At 34.5% G+C, this 27318-nt stretch overlaps 2 protein-coding genes across 2 annotated transcripts; one reads left to right on the top strand and one right to left on the bottom strand.

Annotated features, from left to right (window-relative positions):
• Window positions 1-598: 598 nt before the first annotated feature.
• LOC150096765 (uncharacterized) lies at window positions 599-26499 on the bottom strand. The gene is made up of 2 exons (XM_090408706.1): window positions 26384-26499; window positions 599-1676 (listed from the first exon to the last, which is right to left on the bottom strand). The coding sequence occupies exons 1-2, from the start codon at window positions 26464-26466 to the stop codon at window positions 599-601; spliced, it is 1161 nt and encodes a 386-aa protein (XP_090264832.1). The 5' UTR covers window positions 26467-26499.
• LOC150096766 (uncharacterized) lies at window positions 14752-21783 on the top strand. The gene is made up of 2 exons (XM_090407863.1): window positions 14752-14847; window positions 20520-21783. The coding sequence occupies exon 2, from the start codon at window positions 20606-20608 to the stop codon at window positions 21626-21628; it is 1023 nt and encodes a 340-aa protein (XP_090263989.1). The 5' UTR covers window positions 14752-14847; window positions 20520-20605; the 3' UTR covers window positions 21629-21783.
• Window positions 26500-27318: the final 819 nt, after the last annotated feature.

Below are 27318 nucleotides of genomic sequence, written 5' to 3'. Positions count from 1 at the left end.
AACTCGGAATTTTCTCTCCACATCTCAAGAAAATCGACCGTAGAACTCACAGTATTACATACAGTAATACAAGTGGTAGGTATTAGGGCCAGAAGATGGTGTCAGTTGTCTGCCGTATTCTCCTTCTCAAAAAGTTTCGATTTATTAATAGTTCTGGCTCACTATTAGTAAATGCTTGGGGAATAGAGATTAGCTACTCTTCAGACTAACTTCAGCCCTCACTAACTTTCTATAGAAAAGTTACAGTATCTCTTCCTACTCCCCTTCAGAAATAAAGGTCAGTGGATATTTTATTTCATAAATAATAAACATTTCGTTAGAGAAAAGTTTTGTTTTAATATTAGAATACGAATATCCAACAGCATGATTCATTATTATTTTTTATTTCCATCACCTCACATCTTTATTATTCTTGACTAAAATTCTTCTTTATTTGATTTAAACTGACTATGAAGTTCCCTACATATTACCTATATATAAAATAACAAAAATCATCAAGTCTTAGATTATAATTATATAAAGATATTATTTAGTTTCTAAACAAAACAAAATTTAAACAATCATCTTTACCGTATCATTTGTAGCATTTTATTGCATTTTAATTGAATACACAATTACCGTTGACCATTTTCTGACCAGGAAGCCCACATGTTACAGTTCTGCACTTCTTGGAAAGTGGATCAAACAGCTGACCGCTCTCACAAACATTTTTGCGACCTACTTCGTCACCATCACTTTTATTAAAATCTACAAGGAATGGAAACGGCACAGCTTCTAAATCGCGAATTTCACTCAATTTAATGCAAGACAGTTCTGAAGGCTCCACAAAATTGCACAGAGCACAGAACAGGTTACGATAAGTATCTTTCATAGAGTAAATAACTCCCATATGATGTAAACATTTTTCTCTTGTATACACATCAGTCCAATCAGGAGAACAATAATCTATATGATTTTCTACACAATTCCGGACATTTTCTGATATCGTATAAGGCATCTGAAGAGAAGTTTGGTATTCCTGAAAGTCTTCTGTTCCTTCATTTATCGTTTTAATTCCCCATGCGTCTCTCTTCGGATCGTATACAAGTTTATCAACAATGTCTTCCTGACTTTCTCCGAAAATTGGAGGTCCAGTGAAAGAATCCTCTGTATTTTTGCCTAAGCGCAATTGCCAGAATATTGAATGTTCGTAATCTGAATTGCATACAGCGCAGAAATAATTAATGTATGTGCGGTTATTCAAAGGATTCGTCAGAGGAACTTTACGCAACGGATCACTATTATCGAGAGGAGTTGTTTCGCACATCGCTTTCACATCTGCATTTCCGTTCCATCTCTGCTCACATCTGTCTATCATGTATACTGAACTAAGAGGCCCAGTTGACATGCATCTTACACCCCGGATTTTATCCACACTTTTCGTTAAGAATTTAGAATCAATGCAACAGTCACCATAAAATTTGCAATCCTCGTCACACATGCAATGATATTTTACGTAGTTTTCCTTCAGTGCATTCTTGCAAGTGAGATTAGATGAACAGCTCGAAGAGTAGATGTTGTCGACTCCATGATGCGTTATTTTAACTCTATTGCATAGCAATAACGTTAGGTTTAAAAGAAGAATTAAAAATAGAGTCCATCGGGAGATCTTTTTATCATTCGTCATGGTTGCGTTCCTGCAAAGAAGTGAATTTCAATTAAAAAAATGGAAAATAAATAAAACTATTTCAATGCACAACAATGTTACATCGTATATAATAGTTTAGTTCTTATCACATTATATAAATAATAGTTAATATGCCACATAATATAAAATACTCTATTATCTCATCTTCCTTTTCCTTCTTTTATCTTTATGTTTATATTGCTGCAGCAATGAAATAAAAAGCACATTTGGAAAAAAGGACATTACTAGATGCTAAAAATTGAAATGACCTTAAAAGAAATAAAAAACCCGGATTGATTTTAACAAAATGCTGTTCTGAATTTGATTAGCTGGTTTTTGTTTATTAAAACCTGTCAGCAACGGATTTTATATATCATTTAATGTGTATATTTTTCACACACTCGATAATATAAAGAAAAAATAATAATAAAAGGTATTTTAAAATATTAAGAAAAAAAGTTTTTGCACCGAAATTTTATTTACGGACTAGGTTCTTAAAAAAAAAAAAAGGGTTAGATAATCCCCTCTCTATCTAAAGGAAGCCCTGCATAGGCTACTGAAATGTAATGTAATCAGAATTAGGAACATTTATTATCTTTTTTAATGTTTCTCTCTTTCTCTCTATTATATTAGCTAATAGTGAAAAGTTCAATACCACAAACGAAATCCACAAAATTACCGATTAAATTAGAGGATCATCAAATGACTATCTGTCACATTATTCTGTTCTCAAACAGTATTATTTCCAATTACAGATTATTAACAATACCCTGCGTAATTCTATTTAGTCTTTTTTTATTATTATTACTCTACGATATTAATAACGAATTAATAACCAAAATTGGAAATATATACTAAAAAGCACGCTTGTACTAACAGAAGATTCATAAAAATGATTATTATTTAGAGAAATATCTAAATATGTTTCACAGGGTACTGGAAATAATCTGCAATTTGTAATAATACTGATGTTTATTATTTTATATCTATTGATAGGGGAGAACAGAATATGTGAAGTATAATCATTTGATAATCCTCTGATTTAAGCGGTTGTATTTAGTGAATTTCGTTCTGGTATCGAGCTGTTCGCTTATTAGCTAACAGAATAGAGGGAGAGAGAAACATTAAAAAAAAAAACAAATGTTCGTCAATTATGATTCCATTAAATTTCGGTGGCATATGCAGGGCTTCCTTAATGGTGAAGGGAATCTTTTTTAAGAAAATGTTCTATGAAAAAAATTTCAGTAGAAAGAGAAATATTAGAAAATATGCGATAGTACCTTTTATCAGTTTCTCTTTATATTATTTATTTTTTATTGTTCTTTTTACACACAACAACTACATTCACAAAAATAACTTAGTTTTTTAAGATATTCATGTGATTTCGAATTCTATTGTCTTTGTTTACAATCTCAAAATTCTCCGTTGCATTCATCAAAAAGGTTATGATTTGCATTGATCAAAATCATTTTTGGTGAATATTAGAACATTTTTATCTCAGCCTTCCCAATAACTGTTATTGAAAATAGTACAACCAATGTGGGAGGAAAGTTATATTAGACAAGAACTCTACTGTGGAGAACAAACATGGCTTTATTCCACTTGAAACTTTGCTATAAAAAAAGTACAAGCAAAGCGATGGGAAAATAACGTACCATCTAGAAGTAGAGGATTAACTAAGATATGCGACATGCTGTACGGAATGCAGTTTAAATACTAGCATCCCTAAAGAGTAATACACCTAGACGTTGATAGTTATCTGCAACAACTTAATTTTTTTTGTCAAGACATTGAATTATTTAGGCTTCAACTGTACATATAAGATTTCAAGTATTAAATCGTATACTTTAATCAAATATGAATAACATTTTACAGTAATTGTTGCAGTTCTTTACCATTGCTCCTAATTTGGATTCTATACCGCTTTTCCTTAGTAGGGAATAACACATTCAGCGCGTTGACAAGAATGTGATTATTATACTGCACATGAGGTCACAATGGCGATTAATAGGAAGAAAGTAGTATTCCAATTATAATACTCTGATATTGTTTCCTTTAAAATGGTATTCAGAAACTTCGGTCATTATTCTACGTTATAATTAATTCAGTCGATAAAAATATCAAATAATTTCCTTGACTTACTTACTCACCTAAATTCGTATTCCTTTTTTCTGAAAGTGGGTTCGAAAATGTGTCTTTGTTCTGTGAAAGAAGAAACCGGTTTTCCAAGAAACAGGAACGGGATATACTTAAGGGCATAAATGTCCAGAGGGAATTCATGTCTGATTACGTGCACTGGACCTAATTATCTCTCTCATTTGAGTCAAAATTTTATTCCTGAATTTTTTATTTGCTATATTTCTTGGTGACAGTTATTATTTCCTCGTTTTAGGAAATTATTGCATGTTTTGTATACAATTTGCAAAAAAGAGTATCTTGTCAACAAGTATTGCTTGGAATTAAAAGAAAAATTGTTTATTTTGTGTCTCATTTTGATCAATGCTAATTCTTCATTGTCGATAACTGACTTCTCTACAAGCAGAATGGGAATTTTGATTTTAGATTAAATTTTCTTATCATTTCATTGCTGTATATTTGGCTCAATATTGGTCAACTTCAGTCGAAGATCGGCACACACACTAAGATGAATTCTGTATTTTGTTTCCATTTGAAGGAGCGATGAAAATCGTTTCTCGCAAAGATAGGTTGTAGGAAACTGCATGACGATTTTTGACTTCTTCAAATAATTCGGGAAATTCACTTCTCACTGAAGGCGAGATCCAGAATCTAGCCAAACTACGATCACGGAATAGCATTTTAAGCCCGACTGTCACTTGAAAGCTCAATTAGCTGCTCTTTTTTTTCGATAACGAAAGGTCGTTCTGATGACTGCAAGCCTGAAATGGATCGTGAAATCACAGATATTTCTTATAAAAAGTTATTCAGAAAATGTTTCCAAATTCTGTTTCAGAGTTTTGAGGTGGACACAAACCCTTTCCCAGTGGTTAAATTCTAAACTAATAAGTTTCGGGGCCCTATACAAAATAACCAATTGTATTTACCTTTTGAATACTATCCGGGGAAGCTCCAAACCCCTCCCTTTCATCACGCGTTTGTAATCAGGCTACTGTTGATATTGACTGTATGTTACTGGCAAAGTGTGAAAAGCAGGCATTGTTTAGAATGCCTAGCCATTCTATAGGATGCGTAATGTTTTCAGGTAAAGTATGAAATGTCTGTTTTGTTTTAATATTTTACATACTTTCCCTAGACATCGTATAGAATACCTAGGCATTATTTAGAATGACAAATACTATATCGGCAAAGTATGAAAAATACTTTTATTGAAAAGATGCATGTGAAAATGTAAGAAGTACAAAAATACTGAATTTTTCTACAAAATAGGTCAGGTTAGGTTAGGTTTCATCTTTCATCCACGTACACACATATTTCAATGTCCTGATTAGCTCTTTCGACACCTTCCTTGGCTTTGTGAGTGGAGAGGCTTGCCAAGGACGCTTTTCAAAGTCGACCAGTACTCCTTTTGGCTTCTCACCACATTATTAACAAATTTTCTGCCATTGTCGGATTGTAGAATCGATGGTGCTGCAAGCAACGTAAATATGTCCACGAGGTTATATGCCACTTCCTCCCCTGTCTTTGATGTCAGAACCTTGAGAACCACAAACTTAGTGAGATGATCCTGGTATACAATTACAAATCGTTCACTAATTGTTTGGTCGGTAGTTTCGGTTACAAAAACGCAGTTTTTTGCAGCATTGGCTGGAACTTTAGATAGCTCTTCGTTGCGTGACAACATGCTGTGATTCCTGCCCGGACAATATAGCTTGCTCAGCCACTGTTTGTAAAGCAGGGCCAAATTGAAATCACGTTTTCATTACAGCCGAACAAAGCCAGATGCAAATGGTGGAAGTGCTCTGGCTCTCTGTGTTGAGGCGAGTGTCGATAATCACGTGACTATCCTTGCGACATTAGTCACTGCCCGGAGTATTTTATACTTTGCCGATTTGCCTTTTGGCATTCTATAGAATGCCTAGGAAATGTGTGAAAATCTAAGCGTTTCATACTTTGACGTCCCACTTTCGGCGTTGTATAGAATGCCTAGGCATTCTCTATAATGCCTGAATTTCACACTTTGCCTGTAACATATACACATTCAAAACTGTAAACAATTGTTGAATAATAACACAATAATTTAGGCATAATTACCGTAAAGGGAGAAAATGCACAAAACAGAAAAATGTTCCTACAAACTAACCAATTATATTTACCTTTGATTGCGATCCACTGGTCGAGTGTCCAGCACTCGACCAGTGCTGGACACTCCATTATTCAGAAAATCTTTCCTTTCGTTAAGCGTATTAATATTATCGCAATGCAACTGATGGGAATGCTGTGTTTCTGTCGATTCGTTACAGACCTCTTTCTCTTCAGAAACTACACACAAACTGTCATTACAAACTCGTTTTGTATTATCACTGTCATCCGACCGTTTAAAGTAGGTACCAATGTACTTATCCATAATTCAAATACCGTACTTACTCGCATATAACTCTCACCCCTGAGTTTACTTTTCGAAAAAAAAAATTAAAAAGTTTCGCATGTACCTCGCAAATGAAAAAAGCTGAAACACGTTCAGAGCAGGGCGATAGTAACTTGCTCCCGCGGTAAACAACACGCCCTCCCCCAATAGCCTGGAACGTATTTTGCTAGACTGGAACGTTTTATTATAACTATTATGTCCCATGCCATCTATATCTAATATTCCACGTTGAGTATTCTATGTTATTTGAAATATCATCAAAACTGTTCCGGCATTTAAGGTCAAGTTTGTTTAATTCGCATCTGATATGTTGGATCCTCTCTCAAAGTAGTGCTAAAGAAGTGCTAGCAAAATAGCTCAAATAAAAGAATTTGAGGATCTCCAAAAGACAAAATACATTCCTAGACCCATTCTCCCGGATGATAAAGTTATTTTTAACCTGTCAGATTACACCCTTTCTAAACAAGAATCTGAAATTCTAAAAAAGGGTTTTAACTTTACCATTGCTCCTAACCACATCCTAAAAATGGACTTCATGTGTAATATTGAGAAAGGTCTTTATCCACTCCCTGAGACAATAGTCAATGAAATTAGATTCCAAAGTACTATCATCCTCTCTACAACTAAATCACCAAAACAGAATACCACTCCCTCAGATAGGAAGGCAATTTGGAACGTAAAAAAAACAAATTCATAATAGTAACTAAAGCAGATTTGGGAACTCCACAGTCATTATGAACACCAAAGATTATGTTATTAAGATAACTACTTTACTATCTGATCAATCCACATATAAAATTTTAGATAAGGATCCAACCATGAAGAACCACAACGAGACCAATCTTCTGATTCGCAATATGGACGGATGGCCTCAGGAGTTAAAAATAAACTAAAATCTTTACATCCTATAACAACTCGCCTTTACGGTACACCCAAAATACACAAAGATGAAGTTTCACTCCGCCCAATCGTAGATAGCAGATTCTTCCCCACATATCTACTAGACAAACATCTCGCAAACCTATTAAAAGAACAAATCAGAAAATCGGATTCTTATATTAAAAATTCTCAACAATTTGTTGAAAAACTTAAAAACGTCAATTTATCCAACACAGGCATTTTGGCAAGTCTTGATGTTACCTCTTTGTTTAGTAACGTACCAGTTGAAGAACTCATGGAAATTAAAAAAGAACTTTTTCCAAGTGATATCTCACAACTATTCCATCACTGTTTCAAGTCCAATTTCTTCAAAGTTAACTATGTAGTTTATCAACAATTAGAAGGCTTAACCATGGGCATCCCCCTGTCACCACCATGTGTGGACTTGTTAATGGAGAAATTGGAAAATGCTTTTCTAGCTAAAATAAACCCAGAACCATCAGTCTGGTGGAGATATGTCGACGATGTGTTCATGATCTTGAAGGACAAAATAGACAGCTTACATGAGTTCCTCCGAAAAATTAACTCTTTCCAAGAAAGACGTTAATCAAAACATATACAAGTCAGTGTTCAAACCAATTATGGATCTTAGAGACGGGTTAGATAAGAGACAGTTTATCAAAGAATAAAAGACTGCTGATATGAAAATCCTGAGGAAAATTAGGGGAGTGAACTGAATACATCAGCGGTAATTATATTAAAAATAAGAGCATTAGGAAATAATGTGATGTTATTAGCATTCGAATAAGAGCAAAGCTAATCTCAGGCGATTCGGTTATAAACAGAATAGGAGAAAAATATTAGCAAAACAGTTGTTTTATGTCAAGATGAAATTTCAATACTACCCAGAGAAAGATTAATATCTTCTCTTCTTCCTTTCCAGTTTATAGGCCAAGTGGCATGTTCCAGACCCAATTCCATCTTTTTAAGGGTCTTCCTCTGCATCGGGTACCTTTTGGCTGTTAATTTAGAATTTCTTTACGTATTCTGTTTCTATTCATTCTCAGTATATGTTCTTTCCTTTTTTCTCTACAAATAACAGTTTCATTTAGGGAGTTTGTAATTCCAAGTTTATTTCTGATTTCGCTGCTTTTCATTTTGTCCATTATTGTGACTCCTTCAATTCTGAGCAGAAATTTCATTTCGGATGATTAAATTTTCTTCTTTCATCTGCTTTTTTTATTGTTCATATCTCACTGCCATAAAGTAAGATAGGTTTAGCTACTGTATTGTAGATCCTTATTCGTGTGTGTATGTGTGTGTTTGTACATAATTGTGTTTAAAATTTTCTTTATAATGCCTGTTACTTTTTAAAAGTTTTAAATCTTTGGTTCTATATCAGCTTCATTTTCATATGACATCGTGCAACTTAAATATTTGAATGTATTTACTTGCTCTATTATTTTGTTGTTTATTACTATTTTGTTCTTATCAGATTAGCACCTTTGAAGGCCATGATTTTTGTTTTGTCTGTTGATATTTCCATACCATATGCTTTTATCAGATTATTTAGAGTGCATAATGATTTTTGATAGTTCATCTTCATTATTTCCAAAGATTATTTGGTCATAAGCAAAAAGTAGAGTAGCCAAACTGTTGTTACGTTTACCTTGAATCCTCCTTCATTAGTTACCTTCTATTCTTTTATGATTTTATCTACTATATATTAAATAAAACTGGTGAGAGAGAGGGAAACCCTGACGTCTTCTATTTATTGGTTTCCAGCATGATGTTGAATTATTGTACTTTACAGATATTTTATTATTTTGATATATATTATATAAGGCCTTAAAGTGTTGGTTTGGTATTTCATATTCGTCTAGGATTTCCCATAGTTTTTCTTTGATAATTTTATCAAATGCTTTGGTGTAATCTATAAAAGTTATGTGTGTTTCTATGTGCATTTCTCTGTTTTTTGATTAGTAATTTTAACGTAAATCCAGAGTCTATGCAAGACCTGCCTTTTCTGAATCCATTTTGTTCTTCTATTAATTTTGAGTCTATTATAAGTTGAAGTTTCTATGCTAGGATTTTTGCATATGCTTTATAATAGGTACTAAGTAAGCTGATGCCACGATAATTACTACAATCAGATCTGTGTCCTTTTTTTAGATGGGGATAACTATTGCTTTGGTCCAATCCTGTGGGCATTTTCCTTCTTTCCAAATCATATTATAAAAGTTCAGTAACCTGAGCGAGATTTCAAGTCCCGCATATTTGATACGTTCCAAGCTTATATTGTCTTCTCCTGGAGCCTTTCCTATTTTGCTTTGAGTTAATGCTTCTCTTAATTCTTCTAGAGTGATGTTTTCCAGGTTGTCCGAGATGTTTACGAAGAGTGGTTTTCTGTTTTGAATGTTTTCATCATACCACACATCTTGGTAGTAATTTTGCCATGCTTCTGTTTTAATGGTATTAGCATCTGCTTTTTCTCTAGTTTCACTGCTTAGATCTTTAAAGATTTTATGTGTTAAGTCTTTTGAGCGTACAGTCCCTCTCTAATTTTGTTGCAAAATTTTTCCATCTGTTTATTCTCCTGCACGCTTCTGCTTTTGACATTGTTTTTTCTGTTCTATTCGATTTTTGATTCTATTGTTTTCAGGTTGAGTCACTTTTTGTATGCTCTTTTTTCTTCAATAATGCATTTAATTTCGTCATCCGACTCCCTAAGGCCTCTTTTTCTTTTCCACTTTTTTTTTGTTCCTAAACATTATTTTGCAGCTTTTGTCATTATGGGTTTTAGTTTCATCCAGTGGCGGCCTGTACATAAGCACTGGGATACTGCAGCACCCCAAGGAAAAAATTTAAAATTTTAATTTTTTTGTGTTTATAAATAATAACAATGCTTAGCATATTATATAAATGCAATAAAACATGTTAAAGGTTACAGCTTATGTTTCGACATTGATTGAATAGTTAATAATTGGAATTGTTCGATTAACGCTTAGATTACGACACAAATACACTGCGATCTAACGCAGTGTTGGAATTATCACACTCAACCAACTGCAGCCAGAATCGTCCATATTCGTTAGCGCTTGTGATTGCACGTTACAAGTCATTCCGATACACTTACGATTACGATACACTGCTCGTTTGGGCAGTGTATGCCCAAACAAACACTGTTGTTTGGGCAGTGTTTGTCAGATCGATTACGATACACTGTTGCGAAAACAAAGTTACGAAATAACGCGCGCAAGCATACGATACACTGCCCAAACGAGCAGTGTATCGTATGCTTGCGCGCGTTATTTCTGTGAGATACGAAACTTTTATTATTGGTGTTTGTTCATAGTGAGGGTGAAATATTTTTAATAAAGCATTTTTTTAATATGTAAATTTATTTATTAATAAATTGGTTACTGATTAGGAAAAAAATATTTTTTTTTATTTTGTATATACAGCTTAAATTTTTACCGGCCACTACTGGTTTCACCATTCTTCTTCTATGTTCTGATTTTCTTTTATACTTGTCATCCTTTATTCTTTTTTGGTACAAGTCTTTAATAGTATTACTCAAAGGTCTCACTTGGAAGGATTCAAAATTTCTATTTTCCTTGTGCTTTTTATTGTTTCCCATCTTGATTAAGATTTCATTTTTCTGATTAAAACGTAATGATCTGATTCTATTTCAGATCCTCTGTATACTCGTGTATCTATTATATTTTCTGACATTTTGATATTACTGATTATGTAATCAATAATGCTTCTTGTGTCTCAGGTGTATCTGCGGATCTCTTTATGTTTGAAGAAGGTGTTCATTATTTTAAGGTTATTGCTTATAGTAAAATCTCTAAATCTGATTCCATTTATATTACAGTTAAGTTCTCCGATAGGTCCTGTGTTTGGTTTATATGGTTTATTGCCAATTCATGCGTTGAGATCGCCTATTACCAAGATGTGATCTTTAGGATTGGTCTAATTTAAAATATTCTGCAGTTGTGCGTAAAAGTTTTGAGTCCTCCTCTTTTCCTTCTTCAGGTGCATAAGTTCTAATTACCGTCATATAGCCTCTGTCTATTTTAATTCTAATTTTTTATTATTCTATCGCTTCAAAAGTCGAATTGGATTATATTGCTTCTAAGAGATTTATGTAAAAACACTATTACACCAGATTTAGCTTTCTCTCTCTTCTGCTTTTACCCAACTGTATATTATTATTATTATTAATATTATTATTATTATTCATATTCATTCTTTCGTTTACTTGCAGCATATCGATAGAATTCTTTTGGATTGTCTTTAGCACGAAGAGCCAGTTTCTTTTCATACTCAGACTTTACGTACAACAGTTGCGACTGTTCTAGTCTGCTGTTTATCACGTTCATAACGGACGTCATCCTTATGCAAACGGTATTCCTTCCACGTCGTCCTTTTCTTACGAATCTCTTGCTTAATAAGATTACACATCCCTTTGATTCCTACTCTATTTATTCTTCGAACTCTTGACATATTCTGATATCGCATCATTTAAGTATTATTTAAATGCTCCCATGCAGTATCCACATTTTTTCCATCCAGCAACCGATCCCATTCCACTGAACTCAGTATACTCTTCACTTGGTCATAATTTCCTGCTCTGTAGTTCAGCATGTAACCTTTTCTGAATGGAACATTCATAAACTTAGTCACTTCCCAAGTGAGTACCGCATGATCACTGTCACCAACCGAAGACAGAATAGTTACATCTTTAACTGAAACACCCTCTGACACTATAATCAAATCTAACATTCTTTTCCCTAGAATTCCTTCTGACACGTGCTGCTTGAGGAACCTGTCCCACAACAGTTCAATAAATGCATTTTCATTCTTCTCATGAGATTCTACTGCTACCCAATCAATATTTGGATAATTAAAGTCTCCCATTATCATTTCTCTTTTCGTGCTCATCTTGTTTGTTTTGTGATGCATTTTTTCATCACCAGAAACCGATCCACCAGGTCCCTAACAACACCTCAGTATGTAATTGATCCTGTTTGATTCCACATCACACCAGATGGCTTTAAATTCAGTTTCACATGAGATATTGTTAGTAGTATTACGACAGTCACAGGTCTCAACTGTAAATGGATTCAAGTGGTCCGATATCATAAGCAGCACGCCCACTCCTCTCCTATCCTCTTTATTCTTCCTAAAAATACTGTACCCTTGACACTCGATACCATTCAGTAGGTCTGATTCTGATAACCAGGTCGCACTAATACCTACAATCTGGGGTCGCAACAAATTGACCAAGGTAACATACTCTCTCCCTTTGTTTCTGATACTCCTAGCATTCGTGTACAGACATAATAATCTACCTGTTTGTTCTTTTGTATCGTCTTGTCTGCAGTCTACCTGACACGGGTGGATAACTTGCAGATATCTATTCTCTAATGGCTTAGACATGTAGATATCTTTGCACACATTTGCACACATCAAATGAATTACATATATATGTGTAATTTTCAGTTGCGTCCGTTTCTCTCTGCTTTTTATTTTTGGATTCTTTAATTACTGTTATTTTTACATTTCTTTCTTCTAATGCTTGGTCCAGTTCTATGATTTTGTGGTGGATGAAATTAATCAAATGAATCAAATGAGTTACATATATATATATATATATATATATATATATATGTGTGTGTGTGTGTGTGTGTAATTTTCAGTTTCGTCGGTTTCTCTCTGCTTTTTTTGATTCTTTAATTACTGCTATTTTTAGTTCTTCTTTTCGTTCTTCTAATGCTTGGTCCAGTTCTATGATTTTGTGGTGGATACTTCTCACATTCTAGGTAGCTATATTGCAATAGGTGTATTTCTGCTTTTTTGTTTTTTGTTTTTGATAGTTTCATCTAGAAGTCTTATTCCAAACCTGTTGGTTACCAAAAATGTCTGTACGTTTACTATCTTCAGGAGTCTTTTTATTGGGCTAAAATTTCGATGGTTACTGGCCGTCTGAAGTCTATCTTGGTAATGGGGCTGCAATCTTGAGGCCTTCAAGCTTGCCGTAAAGTGGTAGGAAGAAATTTTAAAGAGATAGAAATAGAAATAGAAACAGAGATAGAAATAGAATGGCCCATAGCCCTCGATTACTCTAATGGCATTAGGGTCGTGAGTTACGAGAGTTGGCCGATGAATGCCACATAGGAAAGATTAAAAAGCAAGGGAGCCTACTTCAAAGAAGAGGGAAGAGAATAAACCCAGCTTGGGGAACATGGGAAAGCCCCTTCCCTTGCTATCAAGCTGATAGCCCCCCCTATGACCCTGTTGGTCCACGAGTCCTCATTGAACATATTCGGACCACCCCAACCATATTTCGTGGGTTTCCCTATCCGCCACCCAGGGGACGCGCTCTCTAGAGATTAGAGTGTCTTCCGAGAGAGAGAGAGAGAGATGAAGATGTAGATTCTAAAAGAAAGCTTTTAACTGTATCAACTGATAAGTACTTTCGAAGACCGAAATTCAAGATCATTCGATATTGGAGTTCAGACAGAGAGCAAATAATTCAGAGGAGAACTGCTGATAGCAAGCAAGTTGTTAACAGTGTAAGAGTTTGTGGTAATACTTTCATAATATTTACACTCTTTGAGGATTTATGTCACTCATTTGATTATTATTATTATTATTATTATTATTATTATTATTATTATTATTATTATTATTATTATTATTATTATTATTATTATAACTATGAGAATCGTAGCAGTCTCTAACAAATAATCCACAGCACTCTATGAGATAAGGAACATTAAATAGATGGTGATGTGGGAATTTCAGATTTTGTTCCCCAAGAAGTCAACTAACAGCACACAATTAACAAACAAAATATACTCGATCATGGGTTTAGTTGTGTAATTCCATTACTCGCGATTCCTTTTAGAATCACGCTCATCTTCGTATGATATTTTTAATGACCTGAGGAATATGATTTTGAAATAGTGACAACATTAATGATACAAGAAAGACAAAGAACTCTAGAACATCAATAACGAATTTATTCTTAAATTCGTTATTTATTTTTGAAGTTATGTATAAAAGGTATGAAGTTATGGTATAAAAGGTATGGTGTCTCCCTAATGAATTACTTAATATAAGGGATTTTAACACCCACGATAATTATGGCTGATTAGTGGAATATCAGTTGAATAATATCATCTGTTTAATTTTTGTGAGATTTTAATGTCTTGAATTTAAAAATAAAATTTTCATATAACATCCATTTATTTATGTATTTATTTTATTTCTTAAGTTATTTATTTTATTCATTTAAAATATGTAATATTTTAATTTAATACTTATTTAAAAATAAAAGTTACATATCATATCTAATTTATGAAATAAAGTGTAAATGAATGAGCCCTGTAAACTGTCTCTAAATAATAACTTGTTTAACTTGTTAATTTCTTTTCAATTAATAAATTATTACATTTCATATTAATTAATCCGAAAGCGTGCAAGAGTACTCTTTCCAGCAACAAATACTATACGAATAATTAATAAAAAGTTGAATTCGGCATTTACAAAATTCATGTTCTGAGGAAGTGAAACGATAATTGCACCGGAAAAGGAAACGGAAAGATCAATGCAAAAGATACAAAAACCGGGATATTGTTGCTATGCTTCAAGCGCAGCAAGCATTTCTCTATAAGCCATCGTTGCAAGTAACACGTGCCTTCAGTAATAGGTGAACCAGGATAAGGTAAGACGGAACTATCATTAAGTTTCTATCATTAGGAAGTTATAGAATTATAGAATAAATGTATAGAATTAGTTATATATTAGAATTATATTAGTTATAAGAAACTACACCTGTTCGGTCAGCAAACTATTATTAATTGCTTGGAATTATAGTATGAAAATATATCCTAAGAAATGAATTAATGTTGTGAAGAATTATTAAAATTAAGTGGATATTGAATCCGACATTATTTCAAACCTTTCTTGACAGGGCCAACTCGCAGTAAAGGTGGAGTAAGCGCTGATCACTGTCCTTGGTATTTGCTTACGCTTGTATCCGCCGAAACTTTTATAGTCTCTATATTCGGCACGAAACTCTTGTAGTTTTTCTATTCGGCTTTGAAATAATTTTGGATTCAATATCCACTTAATTTGAATAATTTTGCATCGCTCAAGTGAAGCCTTTTGGCTCTCTTTTTTTTAGTAATTCTTGGTGCCTTTTGTGATCTGACACCTTTTTTAGCAACTCGTATGGTAAAGTATATAAGTTCTGTATCACTTCATCCTGAGTATTTATATTTGGGTCTGGTTCCCACTGACTAGACCTCGACAAAGGTCGAAACCGGTTGGAAACTTGGGCGATGAATGGCAATGTTGTAGCCCATGAAGTTTAACTGAGCACAGCTTTTCCTGTTACCTCTCGTATCAGAGATGAGATATGAGCAAATGAGTGGCTCAGCTCGGTGGTGGGATGAGCCTGCCACGGTGTAGACCCAACCGGTTCTTAGAGTTCCTATCAGTGGCAGGGTGAGCCTATTACTGTGGGGAACAACGCTAATTTTTTGGAGTTTGACCTGTACTTGAACATTCAACAAAGGTCGAAACCGATTCGGGTCTGGCTCCGAGAGGCTCTGCTTGCGGGTAGGTTTTTGCCTGTCTCTGAGTGGGGCCACCGCTGAGATTGTAGCTCTGTCTTGTGGTGGGATGAGCCTGCCACTGGGTAGAGCCAACGCTGAGAAGTTCATCTCGGTGACGGAGTGAGCCTGTCACTGAGTGGAACAACGCTGATTTGGGCGAGCTTTCGGGATCGTCTATTTTTTAGAGTCAGCTTCACCTATACAAAGGTCGAAACCGGTCTGGGTAGTGACCCCCCTATAATGTATAACATCATACATGTCCGCTAGGAGAAGTGTTTTACATTATGGGAAATACTAAGGATAGTGTTCAGAGCTTACTCTACCTTTACTACAAGTTGGCCCTGTCATGAAACGTTTGGTAACGCATGGATCCGCCGAAACTTTTATAGTTTCTGTATTCGGCACGAAATTCTCGTAGTTTCTCTATTCGGCTTTAAAATAATGTTAGATTCAATATCCACTTAATTTGAATAATTTTGCATCGCTCAAGTGAAGCCTTTTGGCTCTTTATTTCAGTGTTGTGAAGAATACTGTAGAGCTATACATGAGTATTAGATTAGTAATACAGTATAAATTAAAGGATGTTTAAGAGTCAATGCTGTATAACTGAGAGGAGATCTGCACATAGTCTTTAAAGCAATGCGAAGAACCGACCAGGGCTTCTATTAACGTCCACTCCTCACCTTCTCGTGGTACATCCTATGAGGTATCTAGCTGGATACTGAACGAACGAGAATAGACTTGCAATTTGGGATTTAGCCGACCAAATTGTATTCTTATTGGCTTAAACCACAATACAAAATGATGGTACCATAGTTTTCAATGCTAAATGCAAGGCTTATTTTCTGGAATGGCAGGCAGTTTCAAGTAGAGTGATGTGAACAGATATCATAATTGGGAACTGGATAGTGAAACGAATTTGTGCCTATGGGCCCATAGAAGGCTCTACTAAGGTAGAGGTGGAAGAATATTTGAGTGTTTCGAGAAAGCAACTGACACAATTCAAAATGAAAAGTTTATCCTTGTTAAGCACCTAAATAACGGAAAAGGAAATGATTGTCTGACATACAAAAATATTTTGTGACATTTGGAGAAAACAGCAAAGCTAATAATAATTGCAAATACCTGTTGGATTTTTGCTCAGGAAAGGACTGATTATTACTAACACAATTTTCCAATAGAAATGTGCACAAATTCACACGTAGAGAAGAGGCATGAATACGAAAAGTCTCATTGACTGTGCTATTCTTGATAGTGATGTTTTCTCACTGGTGCAGGAGACACCAGAGTGTACAGAGGATTTGAAATTGGAAGTGATCACTATTTAGTCTTGAGCAGAATAAAAGTGAATTTCATACTGAAAAGAAGAACATGTAAGAAAGTTTTAAAGCGAATAGGTGTTGAACTGCTCTAAGATATGAACTGTAGACAAATACATAAACATTATTCAAGAAAAAATGAGAGAGTTTGAGAAGAGGAACCAAACTTTGAAGATTCAGTGACAAGCCCTGAAGAAAACGCTGATTGATACAGACAAAGAGGCATATAGTGAGGTTGTCTGCAAGGATAGAAAAATCAGAACTCCATGGTGGATACAGGAAGTTAAAGTGAAGAAAACAAGAAAGCATATCAATCAAAAGTTCCTGGCAAACAAGTCAGCTTGTGCTCTTAGAGAATTCAGAGACAAATGTAATAAAGCTTAACACTGTGTAAAACTAGCTAAACAAAAGTCATGGGAATACTTTGGTAAGAACATAAAACATAATTCTGTTGTTAGATTAGCTCAGAAATGGAGGAAAGAGTGAGTGCTGTGAAAGGAATTAGAGATGAGAAAGGTGATGAAAACTGGAGAAAAAGATATTCTTGAGGTATGGAGTAATCACTTCGAAAAATGGCCGAATGAGACAATCAGTTACAGCACAATGGTAAATACAAGTCTGAAATGTGGAAAGGCAGCTGGCATAGATAATATTCGACCAGAAATGCTCACGTATGGTGGTATAAAGGTCTTACAGTGGCTGCACAGCATAGTTCATGAGGCCTGGACAGAGAGACTAATTCCAGATGATTGGAGTAGAGATCTCATAGTACCCATATATAAAAAGGGAAATAAAACTGAAAGTGAGAATTAGAGAGGTATTTCTCTACTGAGTGTTGCTGGTAAGAGTTTTGCAAGTACACTTGAGAAACGGTTGAGAAGGATTAGGGAAGAAAAGCTTGGTGAAGAACAAACTGAATTCAGGCCAACATAGGCTGCCAGGATCAGATCTTCGCTTTACGACAAATAGTTGAGAAAGCATGGGAATATAACAAAGATCTGTATTTAAGTTTTGTAGATCTGGAAAAGGCATATGACAAGGTGCCAACAGAGAATCTATTCAAAACGATACAGTTATATGATGTTAATGGGGCATTATATCAAGCAATATTTAGTCTTTATTTGAGTTGTAAGCAAGCAGTTAGAATTGAAGGAAGTACAGAAAAATTGTTTAATGTGGTGTCAGGCAAGGATGTACATTGTGCCCTCTTGTTACTCATTATTTATATGGGTCACATTATGACGGAAAGTGGTATTAAACCTGATATCAAAATTGGATATGTTAATCTCAGCTCATTGCTTTATGCGGATGATGTTATACTTCTAAATAAATCCGCTACAAGTCTGCAAAATTCCCTGACTGAATTGAATAACTGTTGTAATAGATATGGTATGAAGGTCAGCAATAACAAGACAAAGACAATGAAAATAGGCAGAAGCATTGAAAATATCGACTATATTGTGAATGGAGAACCCGTGGAACAAATAAAACATTTCAGCAATTTGAAATTAGGCACGATTTTTACTGAAGATGGTAAATTAAATATAGAAATAGGCAACAGAATCAACAAAGCCGGTATGGCAGGAAGTCAACTGAATAAATTTATGTGGAATGAGAGAGAAATTAATCAAAACGCTAAATTAGTGTTCAAAACAATTTTAATTTATGGATCTGAGAGCTAGGTCAGAAGTAAAACATTTGCCCAAAGACTTGAGACTGCAGATATGAAAGTCCTGAGAAAGATTAGGGGCGTGAATAGATGGCATCAATGGCAATATCATATTAAAAACGACGATATTAGAAAAGAATTTGACATTGTTCACATCTAAGAATGTGTCAGCAGAGCTAATCTCAGGTGGTATGGTCACTTAAACAGAATGGGAGAGGAAAGATTAGCAAAACAATAGTTATCTGTGTTCAAAACAAGAGGTGGACTGATATGGCAAAAGGTGCCTTGGAAGATAGAAATATAAGTTCTGATAATTTCGGGCTCTTGACAGGTAACAGATTGATTTGTAGGAAGATTGTAGATAGGAAGTTAGTAATGATGTAAATTTTTCATGTAGTACTATCATTTCCTGTACACCCCTTGAGGGTGCATGTCAGGAATTTGATGATAATGAGTATAAATTAAAACAGTGTTTATTCATTAAAAAAAAACTTTTCGCATTAGCTGCTGACTAGTCTAGCAGTGACAGGACAGCAGCATAAGTTGCCAACAGATAGGATAGCGTATGTCCATTTTATTTGAAATATTTGTATTTTTGAAGATGGATCACCAAACGTTTTATCTGAAATATCAATAAGCAACTTTGCCAACAGTATAGTGCATTATGTGTGTGTGTGTGGGTAGGTGGGTGGGGGAAGTGTTTAGTACAGTGGATGTTCCTGTTAAAAATTCCGCAGTTCTAGTAAGATACTAAGCTAACTTGTCAAATTATCAGAATCAGCTAAAAAGTCTTGATAAAAGCGACTCGACAAACTCGACTATTTTTTTCTGTGGTTATTCGGTTGTCTAAAAACTGGAAAGTAAATTATTTAAAGTATCGATGTTTTCGTGTTCTATGGAATTTTAAAAATTCTATAGCTAAAACTAGGAATTCTTTAACGTTAGATGATAGTCAGAAATTATGATTTAAATAGACAGGAAACTGATTATTTAAAACTGCAGGAAACTGTATAAAACAGGAAACGAAACTATTTAGAGGAAATGAAATTAATAGCCGGAAGATAGGTCTCCTGTGCTATAGATAGAAAGTTGGTTTTAATTTTTTTTTTCATTAGCTAAGACCTTGAATTTTCTACCAGAGCTTACGGAAAGAACGAGATAAAGTATGCGAACTAAAATATCATGTTTGTTGAACGTATCTAAGCAAAGTTTGAATGATGAGGACTATTATCTATTATCTGGACAAGCAAATATAATAACACATACGAGTACTGATGCCAGAAATCTGTTCCATACATCTCCTCTTTGAACCTGAATACATACTTAGCGGTGATAAAGGACACTGGAATTGTGATTCTTGTGTTGTATAATCGATTTTAGCCAGTCATGTATCCTTTGACAGGTCATAATTTCTATTCATCTGAAATCCCTACACGTAATTCGGTTTCAGATTTTTTTTCTCACCAAACTTTTCAAAGTTTATTGGCTGTAAATAATAAAACCATTCCTAATCTAGATTGAATAAGATAAAATATAACAAATATATATCATCCATCACACATAACGAAAAACGTAATTAAGTCGAAACATAATAATAACCATTACAATCTGATTCGTTTTCCCTTTCCTGTAAGGATCAATCGCTAGTGAGCTTCTTAGAAACCTGATATTGTTTATGACAGAGTGGTTGATAGTTTTATAGAAATCAGTAGTAATTGTATTCCCCAAATCACTCTCCTTAATGTTTCTTAATCAGTTTTTTTTTTCATTTTGTTATACTTATTCACAGATATAAGGTACCAGGAAAGAAGATATCTGAACTAGAGGCGAAAGACACCTTCAGTATTCCAAAGAAAGCCGATCAAATTTCCCACCATGAAAATATTGTTGGTTGCTCTGTGCGCTTCCATGGCAACAATACATTTCACTACTTCGGTAGATGTCAGTTACCAGGAAATAAAGGATCTTGGAGTTTCGTGTGAGCCATACGACACCTGCCGGTCTGACCATCCCATTAATTGTAATTGCGACCAGGATTGCCCACTGTTCGACGACTGCTGTTTTGATTCAACATTTCGTCATGATAGAGAAACTCCAAAGTCTGAAGTCAAGTGCCAAAAAATCAACGGACTGAAAGTGTTTCTGGTTACTTCTTGTTCACCAGATTGGAGTGATTCAGAAATTCGTGCTCTTTGCGAAAATGACTATAAGAATCCCTTAACATCATCAACTCCTGTTACCAGCAAAGTTAGATCCGTAACTTACAAAAACCTTTACTGTGCTATTTGCAATAACGATCTGCAAACAGTTTTCTGGCGAATAAAGCTGGACTGCGCCATACCTTCTTCTAGTTTTGGAGATCGCAGTTGGGAAGAGATGAAAAATTATATTTTGGAAAATATCTCTTATCAATCAGAAAAGCACAATAAATGGGGAATAATGCTTAAAAATAACCAGAATGAATTAGACTTTTACTCTTGCATAATATTCTATTTGCCTGAAAATTTTAAAAATATCAGATATTGTACACCAGATGTCGTTTCTACCTGTTCATCTTCATGGACTGATGAAAGCGTAAGTGAGAAGTGTCATCAATATCAGGCAATAATCGCTCGGAGTTTTAATGATGTTTCCTATAGGAATGTGCACTGTGCTCTATGCAACAATGCGAACTTAACTGGTTACTCATGCGTTGGTCATTCTATGAAAGGTACCGGAGTACGACATCCAAGTTTCGTATTGTATTTTGATCCAAATGAAAGTATTCGAAGTCCAAGCGGAAATACTGTGTGTATGGAACAACAAAGATACGATCCATTTGATAAGAGCTGCTTGGATGTTCCTTGTGGTTTGGATGATTACGAAGTAAACGATGGGAAATGCGTTCCTCGCGCTTAAAATTTTTATTTTGTGATTTTTGACAAGCTTACTTTATGCAATCATATATCGCTTTTACGTTTGATGTATCAATTTTATTATGCTTTTGAAAAGAAATTAGTTATTTGTAACCATTGTGGGAAATATCTTAATAAAAATATAAAGTTTTTATTTTATTTTATTTTTTTTTTATTTGTCTCTTTGTTTCTTTCAATTTATTTCGTGATGACATTCGAAATGATTAAGACTTCCTGTGCAGCATCTCCATGAAAAAGTCATACAGATGAAGAGAAATGCTTCTTTTTGTATGAAAAAAAAAATCTACGTTTCGTCGTAGGACTCATACGAAAGATATAGCATTTTTTCCACACGAACGACGACACTAGTCTGGGAACAAACACTCCAGTCCGAAAACAACATTCAGATGTATAATGGACTCTTCACTTTGTGGGGTGAAACCAGAGTATCGAATGGGAAAAAAGTCTAAAGAATACGGGACTAGATAATCTGATAGAGATAAGAAGAGATAATAAAACGCCACTCAGATAATAAAGATATAATAAATCGTCATACCTATTTAAAAATATGAAACTTCAAAAATACATATATGTTACAAAAATCGTAACAATAATGATACGAAAAAACAATAACAAAGCTTGCAGGCGTAGACTTCTGTGGCTAATTGTTTCGAAAGATATATTTCGGTGATTATACCACATTTTTTAATATTCAGTTATACAAAATATTGAAATAATAGTTCCCGACAAGTTTCGTAAATCATAAGATTTACGAAACTTGTCGGGTTTCGTAAATCCTTCAGGGGGTAAATAGTATAACTTAAAGTTTAAACAAGAGAATTAATAAATACAAATCATAACCGTCTGGCTATTCATAAACTCAAATAACCGAATGCAGATATATAACGTTATTGACGTTGAACAATACTGGACGATGTCACGTGTTCTTGTTCTCGTTCATACAGTCCGAGCTCAGATTGAGGTAGATTTTTTATTAGATTATATTTTTTATTTTATTATATTTTTAAACAAAATATACAATAATAAACTAAATGCAATAACGATGACACGTGCGAATTCACTTACGCGCGCACGCAGATCACTTGGTTTTGTCAATTTATAGGCTATTGGTAAGCAGCAGTGTATGAGACTAACATAAACATCTGTATTGTTCACTAAACACGCTACGGCTAAACATATAAGACATATAATTAATCTGTTGGTTCTATGGAATACCGGGGTTCTCCCTTTTTAAATTCATTCATCATCAGTGCACACACCAGTTGCTTCCATGATACAGTAGACTCACTTGCGAAGAGATAAACTGCCTTCCTTGCTCAATGCGTCCTTACTCAACTTCCAGAAACGTTTCATTGTTCTTTCGATAGCTTTTCATTTATGGTTTCTGATTATGTCAAGTAAGGAGAAATAAAGTTTCTTTTACTTTATTTCTCGCCATTACATGGCAAGGAGGATCAGTTCTGAATCGACAGAATGTCAAAATATTCAATATTCAATATAAAGTAATAAGCATAGCTTTCTTCTATGGGGCGCCCTACGATACTAAATATTTTTGGATACAAAGCTCCACAGAATAAAGCTTTGCTTGTTATTTTATACTGAAAGGCACAGAAAGGACCAACATGAACCACACGTTCAGAGATAGCAGAAGTCATTCAACTATCCAACTTCTTAAAACGAAATGCATTCATATTTCATATAAACATGAAAAGTAAAATTTATTTCCATTGTTGATAACATGATGAGTATTAACCCTAGACTGTCACCCTTTCTTAGAGATCATCACTGCTCATCAGGGGTATGCTATCACCCGACGACATTTCTTCTCCCCCTCCACTACAGGTAATTGAAATTGTTATTGTGTTTAGATAGCCCAAGCTATTAACAGAGTTTACCTACTACGATATTTCGAAAGGAGTAAAAGGAAGAGAAAATAAAAAATAAAATACAATGTTATGTAATTTTAAATTTTTACTGATATTTACTAAGTGTCATACTTTCTAACGAAAACATAAAAAAATGAACATATCCTAATTTTTCTTATGCAAATGTGTTGTTAGGTTTCAATTAAAATGTACATGAATTAAAAAATACCTTACAATACAAATGACGAACTTACACAAAACAAACAATGAGTGTCAAAAATTGATGTTTGCTTTAGTAATATATTACACAAAAATAAAATTTTTCTACCATGTGAATGATTTGTAGTTGGTAAATCTAAAATCAGTTTGTGCATCAAAATCAGTTTATAAACCATGTAGAACGTTATTTCTTTCTAGCACATTCATCACAAATGCCTTTCCTGTGATCTGCACACACAAAAATGTCACATACTGAACAACGACTTTGGTTTTCCGATTCTTGACTCGTGGACATATCTTACATCTAGCTTGCTTCTTCACTTTTGGTTCTGGAGGTCCCTCAGCCTCAGCAAGACCAGCATTGATGTCTTCATCACCTTGGATGTTCAGAACTTTCTTCATGATATTCGTAAGTTCTCTAGACAGTGGCTGACCCAGTCTCCTTTTCATGTATGGTGTTGCAAGATTAAAGCCCAAATTCTTCAAGTATTTGGGTTTAATCATTTTTTTCTTAGTTGCTGACTGGAGAATTATCTGCGAGTGGATTCCTGCTTGATCCAGCATCCCATAAAAATAGCGCAGAGACCACCTTCTGGTTTTTCGGCTTGTTTTGTAGTTGTGATCCATCTGGTCGAAACTGTCAACACCACCTTTCGTGTTATTATAAAAAAGTATAACTTCTGGTTTCTCAGAGACCTCATCAACTTTCTTGTCACTGTGCATTGTTGATAGCATGAGCAGAGACTTCCCCTTCTTTGAACAAAATGATACTAATGTCTTTTCTTGGTCAAAAGCGAACTGCGAAGACAGCACTTCTTTCTTCTTATTAGGCTGAAATGATGCAGGAATTTCTGGTTTGTTCTTCCTATGTGTACCTACTATGGTAAGGTCATGATCTTTGAGCATCGTTTTCTGCTAGAGAAATAGAAGTAAATCAGTTATACATGGTTATGTTTCGCTTTGTTCCATGGATTGCTTTAGATAGAACTTTTACATGGTACATAGGGAGCGGCAATGGATTTGGTCCACGATTCTCTTTCCCAATGTATGGGATAGCTGTGAGCATGTAGAATGTTCTAGCATCACACATACAAACTATTTTCATTCCGTATTTGTCAGGTTTAATGGGAATGTAGACACGGAAAGGACAATTTCCCCTTAAAGACAAGAGCTGTTCGTCAATAGTACAGTATTAGTGAGGAGCGTATGATGCAATGCAGCGGCAAATGAATTTCTCCCACAGAACTCTTATAGGTGCAAATTTATCCTTGCGGTCCCTAAGATCTTTGTCATCGAAACGAAGACAGTTTATCAAAAATCAGAATCGCACTTCGCTCAAAACGGCACAATAAATTGATGCACCAAAAGGAGACCACACTTCTTTTGTATTTAGATGGTTGACTTTTTGTTGACCGGTAATGTACAAAAGTCCGATTAGGACTCTAATTTCAATATCGTAGGTTGAACCTGTGAACTTCGTATCTGCAGCATATGACACTTTCTGATGAGAAATTTCCTTGTATGTTTCATAATAGTATCAATCATTTCCTTTGTAAAGAAAATGTCCCAGGCCTCAGTCTCATTTTTCACATTTTTTTTGCTTCACCCTCTGCCCCAGGAATTCTCAAACTTATGTTACGAGAAATCGTTCTGGTTGTTGTTGGTGGATTATAAGACCACTTATAGCCATTCTTATCTTTTATTACAGGACTAGAATCGTGAACAATGTCATCTTCATCTTCTGAAGCACTTTGTTTAGATGCACAGTCAGGATCACACTGAACATGGTCTTCTTCTTCGTCATGTTCACTATTGTCACTATCGTATTAATTTCATAATCAGGAGGGAAGATTTCGTTCAAATCCGTATTAATGAAATCTTCAAAACATTTATCATTGACATTCATAGAAATAGCCATGGTGCCTAACACAAAATTAACACACACTAATGTTCACCGGGGATGTCAATCAGTCAATGAGTGAGTGTAGTTCATGAAGTTGTTCTGTAAGGCCGTTGGGGTGATGTGGAGAACGATTGTTGATTAAAGTATAGCAGGGTGGGGGAAGTGCTATGCACATCTGCGACTAATTTGTAGAAGAAAATGGAGTCACCTGGGGTAACACATCACCCCGGGGAGCAGTCTAGGGTTAACATGTAGTTTGCTAATCTAAAAAACAACTAATTTTCTTAGTTGTTTTTTTTTAAGAAATTAAGTTAAATATTTTCTTAGTAAACTTACGAAATTGGTATTCTTTAGTAAATACGCAAATAGATTACTATATCGGGTTTCTTAATTACTGAAAAATTATAACTAGCTATTCTAATTAAACAAACCTTTCTAAACAACAGATCAACTTCCTTTCCAATACACTTTAAAATATAACAAACATTTTTCGAGCAAAGTGAAACAATATTAATAATAATAATAATACTCCATCCTTTCCCTTTTCCATTTTGCTTTCTTCTTAAGTCCTAATTTCGCGCTGTACTTACTCACCCAAACAAAATATCGAAACAGAGACTTCATAATATGTAAATACAAACATACCTGATTCTAGAAAGTGATTTCGGTCACTATCGTTTGACTTTCGTGCCAACTAAGAATTATGTGGCAAGACTGTCGCAATGATAATAAATCCGAAGTTGTTACTGACCTACTCTCGACGTGGGATATTCCAGAAAACTGTTGCCAGGTAGAACAAATTCGGTCATTACGTTGGTCAATAGCACTAAACATATGCTATTTAGCAAGTAAAAATCCTTAAGACTTATGATCCGATAATCATATATAGTTGCAGATGCTCGTGATTGGGAAGAGAGCGAAGACAACGTCCTACGTTGGCAAGAGCTTTTACTGAACTGTGCGATGGAATTAACTGCGGTTTAGAGGAGGAATGTTAACACACCAAACCTATTTAAAAACTGAATATTGCGGGTTGTAAAGATGTCAAGAACAGGTTTATGTCCTTGAGGGCGAAAGATATAAACAGAAAGTATTGCCTGAGGGTTATGTAAACATCTACAAACAAGTTTAAGACAGTTTATGATGAATAGTAAAAGCGTGAATGAATGTGTATGATATAGTATTTTTAATAAAGGAAAAGTGGTCATTTTCTTGGTACGACTGCTTGTGACGCCGTCTAGATTTTATAATACTTTATTTTTAGTATTATTATCATGTTATTTTTGCTGAAATCAACCCGTGGTTTGCTTGTGAATCTAGTGAATACTAAGAGCATGTCCACAGTGTTTGACCTGGTATGATAACCTTCTACCCCAAAAAGTGAAAAATGACCTCACTAAACATCAGTGAACTCATGGACTGACTTTCATACGAAACATTCAATAATGATGATGTCTTAACTTCACAAGTAAATAACAAGTTCACAATAAAAACATGTCAACATGTTTTGTTTAAATATGATAGTTTGAACATAGAAGTTTAAACACATGGACATGACACAATGAAAGATAATTACATTGACTATAAGGGATTGCAGTGGCACCTTTCTGAGCATAATATTGCCCACCTAATAGATTGATCATAACTGTCCAGAGAAAATCCTCACCTGTTGGAAACAAATCCGTG

Source organism: Typopeltis vanoorti, chromosome 18, assembly GCF_054136105.1.
Source record: "Typopeltis vanoorti isolate ZY-2024b chromosome 18, IOZ_Tvanoo_1.0, whole genome shotgun sequence".
Classification (NCBI taxonomy): Eukaryota; Metazoa; Arthropoda; class Arachnida; order Uropygi; family Thelyphonidae; genus Typopeltis; species Typopeltis vanoorti.
Note: the sequence above shows the minus strand (reverse complement) of the source record. Positions and strands in the feature narration are given on the sequence as shown.